This window comes from Carya illinoinensis, chromosome 6 (assembly GCF_018687715.1).
Source record: "Carya illinoinensis cultivar Pawnee chromosome 6, C.illinoinensisPawnee_v1, whole genome shotgun sequence".
Lineage (NCBI taxonomy): Eukaryota > Viridiplantae > Streptophyta > Magnoliopsida > Fagales > Juglandaceae > Carya > Carya illinoinensis.
Genome location: NC_056757.1, coordinates 7,891,280 through 7,910,333, shown reverse-complemented (window position 1 = coordinate 7,910,333; position 19,054 = coordinate 7,891,280). Strand labels below are relative to the sequence as shown.

The following is a 19,054-nucleotide window of genomic DNA, read 5'->3' as shown; positions in this document are numbered from 1 at the left end:
TCGAGACATGCGTGTTGTCCAGTGCTTTAGTTGTAAAGCTTTTGATCATATTGCTCGGGATTGTCCCAAGAAGTTTTGTAACTATTGCAAGAAATAAGGTCATATCATTTCTGCTTGTCCTATTAGGCCTGAAAGGAAGCAGGGTAATGCTTATCATGCCTCCATTGGTGCCTCTAGTTTTGCTGCATTGCTTGCTGCCTCGCCGGTTGTTCTTATTCCTGTTCCTACAGCCTTAGCAAACCCGAACACACTCACTCCTGAAATGGTACAACAGATGATCATTTCTGCTTTTGGGCTCTCAAGTAATCGTACAATTCTTCTAAGCCATGGTATTTTAACTCTGGAGCCTCTAACCATATGGCCAATACTGTTCTTTTTCCAATGTCAGAAATTATGATGGAAATCTGAAAATTAACACTGCTGATGGCAGTTATCTGCCTATCAGTGCTGTTGGTGATATTTCCTCTTCCTTAACTGATGTTTTTGTGTCTCCTAACCTCTCCAAAAATCTTATTTCTGTTGGTAAATTGGTTGATAATAATTTTAATGTCAATTTCTCCCGTTCTAATTGTGTTGTGCAGGATCAAGTGTTAGGGAAGATGATTGCAAAGGAGCCTAAATTAGTGGGATGACTCTTTTCTCTTCATGTTTCTCCTTCTACTATTATTTCTAGTTTTCCTTTACTTTCCTTTTCATATAATGTTGTTGGTTCTAGAAATAAGATGTGGCATAGATGTCTTGGCCACCCAAATTCTGATGTACTTCGTACTTTGTTTAATTCTAGATTATTGGAAAATAAAGCATATTCTTCTCTTGATCTTTCTTCCGATTGTACATCATACAAACTTGGCAAAAGTAAAGTGCTACCTTTTCCTCATCATGCATCTCGTGCCTCACAATGTTTTGATATTATTCAATTATTTATAGTGATGTTTGGGGGATTACACCTATTGTTTCTCATGCATATTACAAGTACTTTGTTACTTTCATTGATGACTCTAGTTGCTTTACTTGGGTTTACTTCCTCTGGACTAAGGCTGAAGTTTTTTCAGTCTTTAAGCGCTTTCTTGTACTTATTGAGACTCAATTATCTGCCAGCATCAAGGCCTTGCGCTCTGATTCTGGTGGCGAATATATGTCTAATGAGTTTCAGGACATTCTTCAAAGCAAAGGGATCATCTATCAACGTTCTTGTCCTTCGACATCATAGCAAAACGGTGTTGCTGAGAGGAAAAATCGCCACATTCTTAATGTGGTAAGAACTCTTTTACTTGAATCATCTGTTCCTTCTCATTTTTGGTGTGAAGCACTTTCTACTGTAGTTCATTTGATCAATCGCTTACCCTCTCCTACGTTAAATCATGTTTCTCATTTCTCTAAGTTGTTTGGTCATTCACCTTTATATTCTGATCTTCATACATTTGATTGTGTTTGTTTTGTGCATCTCCCTACTCATGAACGATATAAACTTACTGCTCAGTCTGTTAAGTGTGTTTTTCTTGGTTATACTATCCTTCACAAGGGTTATGTTTGTTATGATCCCCATGCTTGTTGTGTACGGGTTTTCGGGAATGTGATCTTATTTGAAAATCAATATTTCTTTCCATCTCATGTTGAGTTTCCATCTGCATCTATATCTCTTCTGCCTAGTTTTTCTGAATCCCAAACAATTATGGAAATGTTCAAACCTAGTTTTGTGTATGAAAGACGTAGTCAACATGAGTCTAGTTCCAGTTCCTCTGTGGGGAGCAGCTTAAGATATGGAACAGAGATTCTTTTAGGTTTGTTAAGAAGAATCTGAATGAGGCTAGAGCCAAGCTTAAGAGAGTGTAGTTTATTCATTCTCATGACCCGGATCCTAAAGGTCTTAGTCAAGCTTGAAGGGAAGTTCAGTTGTGGCTTGAGAGGGAATAGGTGATGTGGCGCCAAAGATTCAAGGTACAGTAGTTAAAAGAGGGGGATTAGAAGACACGGTTTTTCCATTCTAATGCATCTACTCGAAGGAAAAGGAATTTCATAAGAGGTCTCAAGGATGAGGGGGGAATTTTGGTAGAGGGTGCACAAAGGGATGAATTGGTTGTTGATTTTTTCAAAGATCTCTTCACTTCCATTGTGCAGGGTGATCAAGAGGATGTTTTGAACTTTGTTGATAAAAGAGTCACTACAGAAATGAATTCTGATCTTTCCAAGCCCTTTGTTGCAGATGAAGTAAAGTTAGCTTTGGATCAAATGCAGCCAACTAAGGCGCCATGACCTGATGGAATGTTTGCTGTGTTTTTTCAATCCTATTAGCACATTGTGGGTGATTCTGTCACAGCTGCGGTTTTGGATTCCCTTAACACAGGTACATTGCCATCTCAACTAAATCATACACTAATAAGTTTGATTTTGAAGAAGAAAACTTGTGAGTGTCTCTGATTACCACCCAATCAACTTGTGTAATGAAGTTTACAAGCTTGTTTCTAAGGTTATTGTTAATAGATTGAAGGCTGTTTTACCTGCCATTATTTCTAAATCTCAGTGTGCTTTTATAGGAGGGAGGTTAATTAGTGACAATGTTTTGATAGCCTATGAGTTGGTGAATTACCTACGAAATAAATGCCATGGAAAGAAATGGTATATGTCTATTAGATTAGATATAAGTAAGATTTATGATAGAGTTGAATGGGGTTTCTTAGAGAAAATTAGGCTCAAGTTAGGGTTTGCTCCCAGATTTGTTAACCTTATTATGGAGTGTATTAAAACTGTCACTTTTTCAGTTTTAATAAATGGACATGTTCATGAACTATTACACCTACTAGGGGTATTAGGCAAGAGGATCCACTATCCCCTTACCTTTTTCTCTTTTGTACTGAAGGCTTAATAGCTTTATTGAAAGATGCTGAGGTGCAGAGAAATTTGATAGGTAGAGGGGCTCCAATGGTAACTCACATTCTCATTGCCGATGATAGCATACTTTTCTGTTGGGCTGATGTTGAAACAACCAGATTTGTTCAAGGTCTGTTGACAAAATATGAGATGGCTTCAGGGCAAAAGGTGAATAAAGGGAAAAAAAACTATGGGTTTTTTGAAAAATGTAGCTGCCAATAAACAGCGAGAGTTGCTGCACTTATGTGGTATTAGAACTTTTCAGCAGTATGATAAATATTTAGGGCTGCCAAGCTTTATGGGGTGGTCTAAATCTAGATCTTTTGAGGGCATTAAGACAAGGGTGTGGTCAAAGTTAAGACAAGAGTGTGGTCAAAGTTACAGAGTTGGAAAGAGAAACTTCTTTCTCAAGGGGGAAGAGAGGTTCTTATTAAAGCAGTTGTCTTATTTATACCTACTTATTCTATGAGCTGCTTTAAGTTACTTGTGACCTTATGCAGAGAATTAGAAAGGATGATGACAAGGTTTTGGTGGGGACAAATGAGTGAGGAGAGAAAGATCCATTGGATAAGTTGGAAAAATTTATGTGTGACCAAATTTAGAGGTGGGATGTGGTTTCGTGATTTACATTTCTTTAATATGTCAATATTGGTTAAGCAAGGTTGGCGACTTCTGCAACACGAGAATTCATTGATGCAAAGACTTTTTAAGGCCAATTATTATCCCGATTGTTTTTTTTTTTCCAAGCATCTTTAGGGAACAATCATTCCTATGCATGGATAGGAATATTTGAAGCAAGGAGATGATTGTTGAAAGGTTGTAGGTGGCGGGTGAGAAATGGTGAAGATTTGGAAGGATCCTTGGTTACCTAGACCCCAAATTTTACAACCTGATTTGGATAGAAGCACTGGATCAAAAATTGATGAAGAAGCAATAATGGATATTTTAATTGATGCGACAACTTGAATATGGGATGAACAACTTATTAGAGCTCTCTTTAATCCAAGTATAGCTAAGGAAATCCTAAAGGTTTGATTATCATCAACTCCTTGTGTGGACAGGTGGATTTGGGACAGGGCAATAAATAGCAGGTTCACTGTTAAAAGTGCATACAAATTGATTCATATAATTGGGGCTGGTGGAGATGGGTAAACATCTATGCAGATGCAAGATAGGAATCTTTGGAAGAAAATTTGGCATATGAAAGTCCCAAGGAAGATTAAAATGTTTGCTTGGCAAGCTTGTAAGGAAATTTTGCCCACTCTCGTGAACCTTAAGAGGAAAAAGGTGGTGGTAGAATCTCTATGCTGTTTTTGTTTGGATAATGAAGAAGATATTACTCATGCTTTGTTAATTTGTCCTATTAATCAAATTGTTTGTTATAAATTCTTCTCATTGTTCAAATTTTTTCATTCTTCTCTTAGTTTTTTTCAAACTGTATGAATGATTCAGATGCAAGGTAGTGAGGCAGATTTAACTCTATTCTTTCTTCCTCTGTTGGAGTTCATGATACATAAGAAATCAAATGTAAATGGAGCAGAATATCATACAACCTGTGCAAGCTGCTGAGCATGCTACATCAATCTGCAAGGCATTCAATGATGTGCGAGCTATTACATCACGACATCAACTACAACAAATATCTAAGTGGCAAGCTCCACCATATGGGTTTCTTAAAGTCAATGTGGATGGAGCAATTTTTGCGAATCAAAGGAGAGCTAGCATTGTGGCTGTTTCGCGAGATAAAAATGGAGTTGTTTTGATGGCTGCTAGCAAAACTGAGATGGAGGTGGATGAGGCAGCAACGATTGAGGCCATTGCTGTTTTGAGAGGGATATAGCTTTGCATTCCACTAGGCATCTCAAAACTGATCATTGAAACAGATTGTCTTAGTGTGGTTTAGGAGTTGCAATCCACAAAAGCCTCCTATGTTGGTTCTGGTAATTTGCTCGATGAGATCAAGCATCTATTTATGCGTTTTCAGGAAGTACAAGTGGCACATATTAATAAGACAATGAATGAGGTAGCTCATTCCTTAGCTAGATATGCTTGGAATATTGAGGATATTAATGTTTGGTGGGAGGAAATTCCTTCTTTTGTTCACCATTCTTTATGGTTTGAGAGCATTTGATGTATTGGTGTTTTTTAATAAAGTTTTTGATTATAAAAAAAGAAAAAAGTTTCTAAGATCTAATCATTCAGCTCATATGGGCAGAAACATTTCAGTTATTCTCACCTCCTTTTTCTTGTAGAGAAACATTACTTTGCCTATTGAAATGTACCTTTCAAGCGTACTGCTTGTTATTTTATATTTTTTACTTAATAATTAAGAAATTAATTTTAAATGTATGTGTAATTTTTATTTTTTAAATATATTAAAAAAATGTAATAAAAAAAAGTTTAAAATGAATTAGCGATAACAATTAGTGGTACTATTCAGGCAGTACAGTAGCACCATTTTTTTTTGTACCTATCAAAACTAATTACTATTTTATTTTAAAATTATTATATTGAGATTATATTTATATTGAATAAAATATTATTTTTTAATATTATTATATTTTAAATTTAAAAAATTTAAATTATTTATTATATTTATCTAAAAAGTTAAAAAAATTGTGATAAGATGTGCTTAACATTTTTTATTAGAATTGAAAAATATCATTTGACTCGCTCCGAAATGACTGCCATCCTTGATATATATTATATTCTGAGAGCTGGGTTGATATGGAGGGGAGGGGTTACCTCTTGTCCAGGTAGTGTACTGTTATTACCGTACGGAAGAGCTGAACCCTCTCTTTCATCTGTTTAATGGAAGTTCAACCTCAACGTGTTTTGTCATTCCGACAGCCAGACCAAGTCCACTTTTACCAAAATACACTTTCGATTTCTGACACGTGCTCTTCATTGATCTGTACTCTTTCAGCAGACTATTGCAGCACAAAGGAGGAAACAAAAAAGAGAGGCTCAAAGAGTCAAAGACCTCTCTATCTTCGGGCCTCAGAGTGATTCAGGTGCTCTCCTCCGATTCTCCGAATTCACCCTGTCGCTGCGGTTCGAAGAATTCTCCGATTCTTACCTATACCACAAGCGCGCACCTTTCTCGGTGTTCCGGAAAACCAAAATGCTCTGCTCGGTTCCCTCTCCCGGAAAGTCCGGTACGAATTGGCTCGACCGGCTTCGGTCCAACAAGGGCTTCCTGACCTCTGCCGACGAAGACAATGTTGATAACAACCTCGGCGTCGACCACTTCCTCCATAACCAAAACCCTAGCGAGTCGACCCGCTCCAACTCCGGCTTTACTCAGTCCGACCACGAACGAGTAGCTAATCGGGCAGGGCACGAAGGCGGACATCAACAGCAAGAAAAACTGTACAATATCATGAGCAATGTCCTCTCCGAGCTATTCTTTATGGACGGTGATGCCCACATCAAAAGCTCCAAACTTTCCGGGAAAAAGTTTCCCAGGAAACAAGCAATCCCCAAATCTCTAACCACCTCAACCATCAGTAATACGCATCTCCAACAACAGAAACAAGAAGAAGTGAAGAGTCCCGCTTGTGCCTCGAAAGACGATAATGGCCCGCGAACAGCGTTGTTAAATTCAGATAACAGTTCGAAGGAAACGAAAGAAGGGAACGTGGGAGAGGAGGAAGAGGAGAGGGTGGAGGAGGAGGAGGAGGAGGATAAGGGGGAGAGAGAACTAGTTGGATATTCGAGAAGTGAGGTGACGGTGATCGATACGAGTTTCGGGGTGTGGAAGAGTGACAAGGTGGTGTATAGGAGAAAGAACATGTGGAAGGTTAGGCAGAAGAGAGAGAAAGTGAGGAGCTTTGGTAGGAAGAAGAGGAAATTAGGGAGTGGTGTTCGTGACTATGATAACGGTGACGATGAAAATTTTGGTGGGGTGATGAAGAAAACCAAGGTTTCGAGCTCGGAGTCTGTAGCGGCTTTGAATCAAGTAAGAGAATTGTTATGCGTTTTTTTATGTTTGATTGAAAGTATGTAAATGTAATTGCATGTAATGTAGTTACGTACAATGTAATCTGTCATGGTATTGATGCATGCAATCATTTTTAACGACATTCTGTTTTGGTGAATGGGGGATGTTCTGGTTTCTGTCGAAATACAATCTTTTGGGGTTTTTGTTATTGCATGTTGACATCTTTGTGTTTGCTGTTGTTTATTATGGCAACTTGGATTACAATTGATACGAGGATGAGTCTTACGGTTTGGTAAAATATTATGGAGTTTGAAACTCCACGATCCAGAGTTGGGGTTGGCTACGATAAGGGGGGGAAGCACATTGTTTATTTGTCTGTATTTTGCATTTGTTACATGAATGCCCTATGGAATTGGAGTTTCATATTCGGTTGTAATGCTTGTGCTTTTGGAGTTTTGATTTCAGTCTCAGTGTGATTCGTCTCGTTTTCGGCTGTTAAAGAGACTAAACTGGAGATGCTGTTTCTTTTATAAGCTTGTATTGGCACACTTCTCTAATTTGGTGCCTGTTTAGAGACAAGGCCGGGACTTGAGCTGCATATGTGTGGGTGTTTCATTTTTTTTTTTTTTTTTTTTGACAAGTATGATTGGGTGTTTCATTATTTACATTCCATAGGATAGTCTTAATTTCATGTGAGCATTTTAATTCCATTAGTGTGTTTGGACTTTGGAAGTTATTTTGAATTATAAGTCATCTCCCTAGACTTAAAATTAGTTGCTCATATATTTCACTGTTGTTTATTTATCTTATGAACGAACTGTCAAATTATCTTTGATTTTTTGTATTTTATGGATCTTTTTCTGTTCAACATTGGCAAAGATAAGGGCTGAGAAGTGTTGGACAAATGTGGTTTGGACTTTGGAAAAGTTCATCACATATATACTTGTTGTATATGTTCCGTATACCTGGGCTTTTGCCTATTCTTATGATCAATAAGATCTTGTTTACCGATAAAAAAAAAACCATGATCAGAAGAAAAGATGATTGTTTACTCTCTTTCCAAGATATCACTATTATAGTGAATAAGATATTGGCCTACTTTTAAAAGATGAGTGGGCTGGGAGCATACTGCATAAGCATTGTCGAGAGTTTATGTGCATGGAGAACATTTTTAATTATTGCCTGTTTCTTCAGCATTGAAATGATTTAAATACGTTTAATTTTGATTTTTTGAGAGTGCTGACAAAATATGATTTGCGAGTGTTGATCAAATATCAGCTGCAGTTTACTTTGAACTTTTTCAAGTTATATGTAGCCAACCATATGATTACTGTTTGGATGTAATAAGCAGATTCTTTTCAGGTGACTTTTTTCATGAAATGATTGTTAATTTTAAGAGGCTGCAATCGTATTTTGTTGAAGAGCCAGCTTTCAAACCTGATCCAGCAGTTTTTTTTTACCTTGTGTTGTTGTTCCAAGTGCAAGAGATCCCTCTAGCTTCTTTTTCTTTGGGTGGTACATGTTCTTCTGTATTGTTGTGTTGCTTTATCCTTTTTAATTTTGACCTTGTTCTCTTCATCCTTTTGTGCTCATCACGTGTAAGTTGTTTAATCATATTAAATTGTAAACAAGTTGAACTTAGAGGATGTGTGGGCATGATAACTATTCTGGTGGTGGATTGGAGATTTTCATGGATTTTTGTGTGCCTATAGTGGTCTTTATATTATTATATTATTGTTGGATCCTCTATTTTGTTCAAGTGTTCAGTTGTGTTGGATGAATTAACTGATAGAAATGGAATGGTTGCCAAACTTTCAATTATTTTATCTACACCGGTTCACGTGGTGATGACATCCATTATTGTGCCATAAAACAAGGTAGGTCTATCATAGCTAGTGCATGAGGTCTCTACCGATTCCTGTATCCTCACTTTAATAGTTGCTTCATTGTTCTGGTTTTTGACACACTCTTGAACTTTCTCAGTTTGAAAATGCTTAATTTGCATGACAGTGTGTGGCTAACGACATTATCTTTTTCCAGTATTACAGTAGTGAAATAAAAGTGGGCAAGCAACTTTCTTCTCATGCTTTTGTGACAGTATGTGACTAGTAACATTATCTTTGTCCAGTATTATAATGGTGCAATAAAACCGGACAAGTAATTTTTTATCTCAGTAATTAATCATAATCATCTGTTGTAATAGCTGTATTCAATTATGTTACTGTCCATTGAAGGTTAGAGAGCTTTGATTTTTACTAACTTGTTTCTCCCATTGTTAGTTGAAGATGTAACTCGGCAGCCTTTCTCTCTCTTCCTCTCCCTCCTCTATACACACACGCATGCATATGGATGTATGTATGTGTGTGTGTGTCGACACAATCACATACGCACACACGCATGCACACATAGAGAGAGAGAGAGAGAGAGAGAGAGAGAGAGAGAGAGAGAGAGAGAGAGAGAGAGAGAGAACAAAGCTGACTTTGATAGATAGGTCTGCAACACCCACCCACATTCCTGCACATGCGCTAACACACACATAGTTGACTCTTTGCTGTTTGAGGTACTTGCTCTTAAAACTAGATGTGGCAGAATTAACCATCTTTCTGTAGAATTTACTTTTCTTTATAATAAGAAATCATTCAAATATATATTTTTTTGTTCAGTTGCATACAAATATGTTTCATGCATCTTTAGTTAGTGCCACTCTGGTAGAAAAGCTGAAAATGAGAGCATCATGTATTACTGTTAGAGGGGGTTGCTCCCATCATTATACCTCAGGGACAACATGCTGGGAATCACTTATAAGTTCGGATCATCCTTCTTTTTAAAATTTCTCAAAAATGAAGATAGTATTTTCCTTTTGACTATTTTTAGCATGCTATGAGCTGTATCCTTCGGCTGCCTTTTGCAGGGACAGATTTCTCAGACAGACACAAAGGAAGATGCTTGTAAAGACAAACCTGATGTTCTTACTCAAGTCCCTAAAAAGAGGCAAGTGCACTTGCTAGCTGCGTAAGGTTTCTTACGTTATTTGATCCCAACTTCTATTGCTGTCTGTTTGTCTATGAAAAATGTGTCAGTATTTTTGTCGTCGTCGTCATCATCATCATAATTTTCTTGCAGGTTTCATTTTTCCAGATCACCCAGAAAATCAAGAAAGGGAGGCTCACCAGTTATCCTTATTAAAGGAATTCCTACGAGCAAGAAACAAGATGAAAAGCCTCTTAGAACGTGTCACAAAGATGCCGAAAGAAAATTCAGAGGCCTGATTAATATGCTATAAGAAAATTTTGAATTGGGCACAGCTGATCGTCTGATAATGCAATCGGGTACTATTTACTTCTACTTGTTGTATGTGGAAGAACTTAAAGGAGTTCTTCTAGGATAACTCACACCTGGACATAGAACTCTTCTACAATTGGCTTAATCAATCAAACATGGCATGAGTATTTATTTCTTCCCTCATTTGAAGGTATCTACTTATATTGTGACGGATCTTTCTTGTGTAACTCCAAATTTAAAATTTGAGCGTAGATAATGCTTCTGCATGAGTTATTATGATTGATCACTATTGTTCCCCCATGTGTCAAACTGAATGAATGTGCTTTTGATGAACTACTGTGAATGGTTTCAAATGAAATCTCCAACTACACTGGAATTTGATTCACCAAGACCAATTCTTTTGAGATGTAGTGATCGATAGTCTCTCGGGGACTCTAGTTTGACGACCGCCGTCTAGACTGTTGGAAGACTTAGGATTGTGTCATCACCTCTTTAACGTGTGCAAGTTTTGTGCATTCCGACGGTCAAGTTTGTTCACATTCACTTGCAACCTGATTTAATCAGCTTAGCAAAGGTTGTAGCATTGACTCCATATATCTTAGGATGAGATCTAGGATTGGCTCTTCCAATAACCTAGAAAAAACACTCATTTATTTTGCATAGATTTCTCTCCAGTATATTAGTGATATGTTAGGATTATTATACCTTCTACATTTTGAACAAAATTTTGTTATTTAAACAAAATAATTGTGAGGAACATGTTTGGTTTAGAAAACCTTGAAGGCATATAGGGCTATAAATAAACGCAGTCGCTTCATTTGTCAGTCCATGTTGCTCAAGATCGTCTCGGTCAAACTTGAACTAGGCTCAATTCGTTTAAATTGAACTATGATCGATTATTAAATGATATAATTTGCATAAAAGCCAACTTTACTAGTTTAAACTTTTTCAAACTTAAATAACTTGGTATTTCTTAATTCATAATATTATCTCTAAATTTATAATGAGAATATCTTAAGATATTTATAAATATAAGATAAAATCATATTCCTGATACTATGCGTCTTGCTTGGATCTTTATGTATATATTCATTAAGAAAAAAATTTGGGGAGTAGTCACTATTTGGCGGCAGTCGAATCACATATGATGTGGCCGCAAATTGACCAATTTTTCCCCAAGCCCCCTCACCCCAAAGCCCCCCATTGAATCCAAAATCCCTAACAATGGCAAGTGAAGCTACTAGGGGCTGTGAGCTGCGATGGAGAGGGAGGAGGGGGTTGATGTGACTTGGGTTCGATGATGGGGGTTGCTGGGAGGTCGTGGGGCTCGATGGTGGTGGCTGTGCTGGCGTACGACGGTAGCATGGTGGTGACAGAGGAGAAGACCCATTTCAGATTGTGAGCTGCGATGGAGAGGGAGGAGGGGATTGCCGTGACTTGTGTTCGATGGTGGGGGTTGCTGGGAGGTTATGGGGCTCGGGGGTGGTGGTTGGGTTGGCATACGGCGGCATGGTGGCGAGAGAGGGGGAGACCCATTTTGGGTTGTGAGCTATGATGGAGAGGGAGGAGGGGGTTGTCATGACTTGGATTTGACGGTGAAAGTTTTTGGGAGGTCGTGGGACTTGATGGTGGTGGCTGTGCTGGTGTACGGCAGCGGCATGGTGGTGAGAGAGGGGGAGACCCATTTCGAGTTGTGAGCTGGGATGGAAAGGGAGGAGGGGGTTTGCTGTGACTTGGGTTCGACGGTGGGGTTGCTAGGAGGTCTTAGGGCTCAATGTTGGTGGTTGGGCTGGCATATGGCGGTGGCATAGTGGCTAAATTCATGTGTGAGACCCATTTTTGGAAAGGACGGGGGGCTATGCGTGGGGGTTGCTGTGGAGGCTCGAAGGTGGCTGGAGGGTCGCCGGTGTGAGAGGGAGCCGATGAGGTGATCGGTGGAGCTGCTGGGTGGTTGAAAGCGGCTGGGTAAGTTGAGGGAGAGAAATCCCTTTGTGGTATTGTTGTGTGTGGTTTAAAAAAATAAAAAGGAGAGAAAGAAAAACCAGAAGCAGCCACATATTATGTGTAATGTGTGCATTGCTACAGCGATTGCTTTATAACAAAACTCATTATATGTATGTAAACCTGTAATTATTAAGAAAAAAGAAATTTATTTATCAAAGTTGTACATAAAGTTGTAAGACGTGATTTAAATAATTTATTCTCAAGATTTAATAGTTCATGAATAAACTTGAACTTGTTCGATTAATTGTATTAAAAAAAAACTCGTTTGAATAATAAATATGCTATTTATAAATAAAAATATAACTCAAACACAATTCAAGCTCGTTTGGATACTTAAAGTATCTTAGAATTATGTGAATAATAATAAAATATTTGAGTTAAAATATTTTATTGAGTTTTGAAAAATAAGAGATAAAAAATTGAATAAAAATATTATAAAGTTAAAAATTTGTTTAAATATAATTTCTTTATATTATTTTTATTTTGAAGCTCTTAAAAATTGTATTATTTTTGTGTTTTGTTATGAAGTTTACAAAAATTGTATAAGTTTTTGTATTTAGATAATGATTAGGTAACCTCTAGGGGTTGGCTCAAGTGGTAAAGATCTTGGGTTTGAGGGTACATTCTCCTTAGGTCTAAGGTTTAAAACTCCTTAAGTACAAACAATTTTTAGGAACTATTAGATTGAGAGATTTTTTTTGTTAAATTATTTAGACACACAGTGTCAATAAAAAAATGATAATGATTAGATAAAAAATTGACGATTTAAAATTGAAAAATATTTTATATTTAAGTAATATTTAAAAATGAAATTACAAGAATGTTTAAGAATTTTGAAAATTTTGTCTCATCTATGTGCCCAAAGATTTGTCTTAACCAAGAAGAAGTTAAAATCCACTCTAATCGTTTATATTTTGAATAATGTTATTATGTCCTGTCTCTCCATTTTGTTTCTTTATTCAGATAGCTTATATATTTAATTTTTTTAATTAACTTACTGATTGATTGATATTTTTTTAAAAAAATATTTAAAAAATATGAATAAAAAAAATTAAAAAAAATGAATTTTGCCTAGGTCGGCACCGTAGCAGCATTCTTACATTGTACACCGTAGGCCGATGCATTTTACTTCTCTCCTCTCCGAGTCTGCGATTTTGCTTCCCATTTAAAACACCCGTCGCGGCAATACCGTGAATCCCCTTGGAGAAAAATGGATGCTCTACTCACTCTGTCCGCAAACCCTTTTCCCTCTTCTTCTTCTTCGTCTTTTACTCTATTTCCGCACCCGTTGTTCCTTCCCACAACTGTTCGATTCTCACTCGCTTCACTTTCAGCTTTCCACCCCCATGAATGCTTGTTTCTCTTAAAGCTCAGTAAAGCCTCCAGAATCGAACACAAACGGGTATTTCTCCCCGTGGGCCTTCGACCCACTAAACAGATCTCAGTCCTATGCAGTGGCATCAACTCGACCGCCAATCTTCACGGTGATACGAGTGAGTAACTCTCAGAGTTCATTTCTCGAACACAATACAGTCCAAACTTGTTAACCTATTTTTGTTTTTTATGATGGTTTTCAGGGTTTCTCTTTCCTTTATTCGGAGAAATTGGAATCAAAGAAAAAGAAACCGAATTGCTTTTGGAAAAGAACCCAGCTATTGCATTGACATCTTTGGATTCATTACGTGCTCGGGTTCATTCTTTACAATCAGTTGGGATTGATAGCCTTGCACTTTCTTACTTAATTACGAAATGCCCTACTGTGTTAACAGCTGAGGAAATTGGCCCATTTCTATGTTTTGTGTGTGATGAATTGGAGTCTAAGATTGAGCCTGCACAGCTCAAGCGCATTTTGACTAACACGGATCCAAGATTCTTGGTTGGTTTTGATCAAAAGGTTAAACTGCTTCTTAATCGGGGAGTTTCGTGTGAAAAGATTGCTTTTGTACTCAACAATGTTAATTTAACCAAGGCGTTATGTCATAGGCCAGTCGAAGAAATTGATAGGAGTATTGCCTTTTTGGGCCGCTTTGGTGGCATTGATTTGATTGTAAAGCGACCGGTGATTCTCAATTATGATTTGGACAGTGAGTTGATACCGAGAGTCAGGTTTCTCGTGGAGCTTAGTGGGGGAGATAAGGATGCCACAGGGAACGTGCTGCGGAAGTTTCCTATGATTTTGAGTTATAGTGTGAAGCATATGGAGGGCCATATAGAGTTCTTGAAGTCTTTTGCTGGCCTAAATACTCATGAAATCTTCAAGATTCTTCTTGTGTTTCCGAGTCTAGTTACTGCCAGCAGGGAGAGAAAATTGCGTCCTAGAATAGAGTTTCTCAAGCAATGTGGGTTAGAAACCGATGATATTTTCAAGTTCTTGATCAAAGCTCCCTTGTTTCTAGGCTTGTCATTTGATAACATTGAGTATAAACTTGTGTTTTTACTGAAGATCGGGTATAAATATAGAACGAGGGACATGGCAGTGGCAATGGGATCTGTAACCAGAACAAGCTGTGAGAATTTGCAAAAGGTAATTGGGTTATTCCTGAATTATGGGTTTTCATGTGCTGACATTGTGGCCATGAGCATGAGGCATCCACAGGTACTGCAATACAATCATAATTCTTTGGAGGAGAAGGTGGAGTACTTGGTAGAGGGTATGGGTCGTGAAGTTGGAGAGTTATTGGCTTTTCCTGCATTCCTTGGTTACAGGCTTGATGAGAGAATCAAGGCTAGATATGAGGCAAGGAAAAAGATTGTTGGAGGTGGAATGTCGCTGAATAAGCTGTTAACTGTTTCGACTGAGAGATTCTTGAGAAAGAAGAAAGGGACAAAGCTATTACACATGATTGAGGATCTGAATGGCAATGGAGGTTAGATAAGCTGGATAGCATTTATGTTCCTTAGTATGAGGTAGGTTTTAATCACTCATGGAAGCTTTATTTGAACAACCGCTTGAAACTTTCTCCTCTTCGAATTTTGACTATCAAAATTTTTGATGCAGAGAATTGCAGGTTGGGAGTATAGAAGATTGAGTTATTTCTTCTAACAATCTGCGCCTGAAAGGCCTGATGCTTGAGTAGTAGGAAATCTGCTCTGAGATAAGATTTGTTATGCTCGGATATCTGGAACTGACAAGTATTTTTCTTTGATACGTCAGATCACATGAAGAATGAAACTGGTTTCTTCTTCATTTTTTTTTTTCTTTGTTTCCTTTATATATTTATTTATTTTACTTAATTACTTTCATTTCTCCCAAGCAACCATTGCAAAAGAATTGTTTTATTTTTTGAAAATGTTCTCGTTTTGATTTCATCCATTGCTGCTATTTTTAAATAACAGATTGTAGCACGTGTATGCGGCTAGTATGATGGAACTGATCCACAAACTTTTCAAGTGTTTTGCAAAAGGGACCGGGACCCTTGGTAGTAGAGCAATATGCTCTTAGTTCTTAAAATCTTGGCTCTTGTGCCCTTATTACGTGTGCTCCAACCCTTATTTGAGCATAATTTTTGTTCACTAAAAATTTTATGTGTAGTGACTTTTATAAATTTTTTTATATATTTTAATAATATAATTAGTTGTGTATTAAAAAAAATTAATCTAACTAACTATATCAGTAGAAAGTGTAGGGAATAGTCAAGAGTAACTACATATAATATTATTCCTTGCTCAAACAGGTAAAATAATGAGTGAACAGAAGATCTAAACTTGGGATCTCCTAGTCCTAACTTAACCGAACGTACCCCACCCAGGGAGGGAGGCTGGCTGAGTCGGCTGACCTACATTCTCAAATTTCAAACTAAGATACTGAGATATAACTTATCTCGACCAATTAGAGTTCAGTCCAAAAATTCACTTCTTGTCGTCGCCACCCTTTCTCACCCGTATTCGCTTCTTGTGAATTTTACAACCAAGCATGTTGGTCCAGTAAAGGTGTCAATTCTCGCAAATCCTAAAATCTTCCTTATGCATAACTGTTGTCTAGATGACTAACACAAGAGGGGGGATGAATTGAGTTGTATTAAAAAAATAACAATTATAAATCAAATATATAATATAAAGTATAAACAAAATATGAAATAACAATAAATATAAAGAGTAAGGGTAAAAGAGAAGCAAACTCAGTATGTTAACGAGGTTCGGCCCCACTGCCTACGTCCTCGCCTCAAGCTACCCCTTGAGGATTTTCAAATTCACTATTCAACCTTCTTCAGGTGGAGATAGAAACCTATTACACCTTTGAACAATACCGCTACAAAGGATCCGTGTAGAACACCCTCTACACTTGCAATCACCCTCCACGTGGTGATTAAACTATTCCCCGTGTAGAATATTTTTTACACGCACAAGGGTTATACACACCCTTTTTCTGATACAAAAGCTGATAGTGGGTAGGTTATCAGAAAACACTCCTCAATGAGTGAAATAAGAACAATACAGCGCAAACTATATCTCTCAAAATGAACAAGGATTAAGGCTCAATGCTTAGAGAAGAGAGAATGAAAGCTTTGAATGAATGTTGTATGCTCTTGGTGTTGTAAATGTGAAACTCTCAAATGATCTATTTATAGGCATATGAGACTTCATATTTAAATTTAAAAAGATTCACATGTCAAAGACAACATCATTCATTTTTTCAAAAAATTCAAATAAAAGGTTATTCTTTTTCAATTGTCAAAGACAACATCATTCATTTTTTCAAAAAAATCAAACCTAATCTTTTACTTTTGGCATATGACAAAATGAGCACACTTTCCTTTTCAAAAAATTCAAACCTAATCTTTTACTTTTTGTATATGACAAAATGAGCACACTTTACTTTTCAAAATTTTCAAACAAAATCATCTACCTTTTGTATAAGTCTAAAAAAACATCAATCACGTTTGAAAATATTCAAATAAAACATACACATGTGAAAGATGACAATCAATCATCTTTAATATTTTCAAAGTTCAACCTTTTAATCAAGGCATGCACATGCAAAAGATGACAATCAATCATTTTTCAAAATTTTCAAATTTAATTTTCAAAAATATTCATGCACATGTGGAAAATGTATTTTAATGCTTTATGATAAAATATTAATTTTGAGCATTAATCCTAATTTCGAATTTTGCAGAGATTTACAACATTACTCTATAATTTTAATGTGAATTTGTTCCCTTCTTGCTCATGCTTGTTTCCTTGATGTGCTTGACTCCATTATGTAGACACTTGAGTTTGAGACTTCTTTATTCTTTGAATTCATTTGTTATTATCAAAATCTATGTGTAAATATATAATTATATAAAATTTGAAATCTTGGGTTCAACAATCATTAAAATTTATTGTAAAAGTGACAAATCTCCCAAATTGCAAACGGATCCTGTTCAAAAGTAGAATATGTCCTATTAAAAATAGGATTAAATATTAAAGCAGTTTTTTAATGTTTTGACCTAATTCTAACAAATTAATTATTAATTATTAATTATTAATTTTATTTTAATTTGTATAATTCGACTTCAATCGCTTTATTGTTGATGACATGTTTAGCATACCAAGTACCAGGCTCAGTCACTCGCAACACGGAGAAAATGAGGAGCTCGTCGGGATTAATGAGTAACTCGTCGGGATTAAGGGGTCACCTTCGATGTTCAAAGCTAGATCTAATGTTTTGAATACTGTACCGAATGTCGTACCGATTAAGGCATTTGAATAAAATATTTCGGTACTGGTATAGTTTTGTGTACTGTTTCGAGATAGTCGATATATGAATAAATTATATATAAAAATATATATTAATTATATTTCAAAATAATAGTCTATATAGAAATAAATTATACATAAATATATATATATAAATTATAAATAGTTTGGTATGAATTGGAGCTCAAAAACTGAGTTTGTAGTTTGGAAAAAAAAAAGTGAAGGTCGAAATATCAACTTATCGGTCAGTACGTAAGTCGATACAGACTAAAATATTGGCTAGTATGGTTAGCATTTGAACATATACGAAACATATAAAATTTTTATGTCGAATCAATGATCGGTACGACATATACTGGCTGATATATTACGAAATTTGAAACAATGGTTAGATCTCTATTGATTGGGAGAATTCCAATTAGTAAAAAATCATAAGCCCCGAATTCTAAATTGGCGTCTAGCTTTTATATTGCTTGTCAAGTGAGTTATATGTATCTCGTGTTAGAGCACTTCCAATAGATATTTTATAATATATTTTTCTTAAAAATATAGAGAAAAATTCTCAAAATCACATTCCATCCGATCTTCTATTTTAAAGGAACTATACACTTTGCTACAGGAAAGCCGCTACATTTGGAGTAGCCTATACGTGGTTGTAATATTTTTTTATTTATTTCTCACATATCCATACAAACTGGAGGCAACGTAGTTAGGTTGCCATTGTCTTTGGAAATGTGATATTTTTAATAATTTGAATATTAATTATTTGGTTAGTGGTGATATTTTAATATATATTTTTATTATATAATTTTTTTAATTTTTAAATTAATTTATATTTTAATTTAGCTTATAAATTTGAATTAATTTAAAATAGTACATAATTATATGATATTGTATATATAGAAATATTATAAATATCAAGAAATATGAAAATATCATTGATAAATAGAGAAAATATATAAAATGAATAAAAAATATTAAAAAGTATTATATTTAAATAATATAAAAAATAGATAAATTAATATATGGTATATTATAAAAATTAATATATAAAATAAAAAGTAAATTTTAATTATATATTTTAAAAAATATAATAAAAAATTCATTATGAGTCATCTTTGAAGTTTTGGTATCATTGTTTTTAAAATCGTACCGTATCGGCCATCGGACCGATATAAAAATTCTATATATTTTGTACCAGTTCAAATACCGGCCATATTTCAGCCTTTATTGACCTATGTACCGGCCCGTACTGGCCGGTATTTCGGTCTCGAT

The 19,054-nt window shown here is 35.9% G+C and overlaps 2 protein-coding genes across 4 annotated transcripts; both read left to right on the top strand.

The window, feature by feature from the left end:
- Positions 1-5,586: 5,586 nt before the first annotated feature.
- Positions 5,587-10,379, top strand: LOC122314248 (ABC transporter F family member 4-like). Of its 3 annotated transcripts, none has more exons than XM_043129723.1 (3): positions 5,587-6,829; positions 9,723-9,823; positions 9,935-10,379. In XM_043129723.1, the coding sequence occupies exons 1-3, from the start codon at positions 5,993-5,995 to the stop codon at positions 10,092-10,094; spliced, it is 1,098 nt and encodes a 365-aa protein (XP_042985657.1). In that variant the 5' UTR covers positions 5,587-5,992; the 3' UTR covers positions 10,095-10,379. The 3 variants fall into 3 exon arrangements, with proteins under 3 accessions (XP_042985657.1, XP_042985660.1, XP_042985659.1); XM_043129726.1 differs by having other exon boundaries at positions 9,723-9,828; positions 9,935-10,019; XM_043129725.1 differs by having other exon boundaries at positions 5,588-6,829; positions 9,723-9,802.
- Positions 10,380-13,190: 2,811 nt separating this feature from the next.
- On the top strand, positions 13,191-15,331 carry LOC122314481 (transcription termination factor MTERF8, chloroplastic). The gene is made up of 3 exons (XM_043130103.1): positions 13,191-13,590; positions 13,675-15,004; positions 15,096-15,331. The coding sequence occupies exons 1-2, from the start codon at positions 13,308-13,310 to the stop codon at positions 14,967-14,969; spliced, it is 1,578 nt and encodes a 525-aa protein (XP_042986037.1). The 5' UTR covers positions 13,191-13,307; the 3' UTR covers positions 14,970-15,004; positions 15,096-15,331.
- Positions 15,332-19,054: the final 3,723 nt, after the last annotated feature.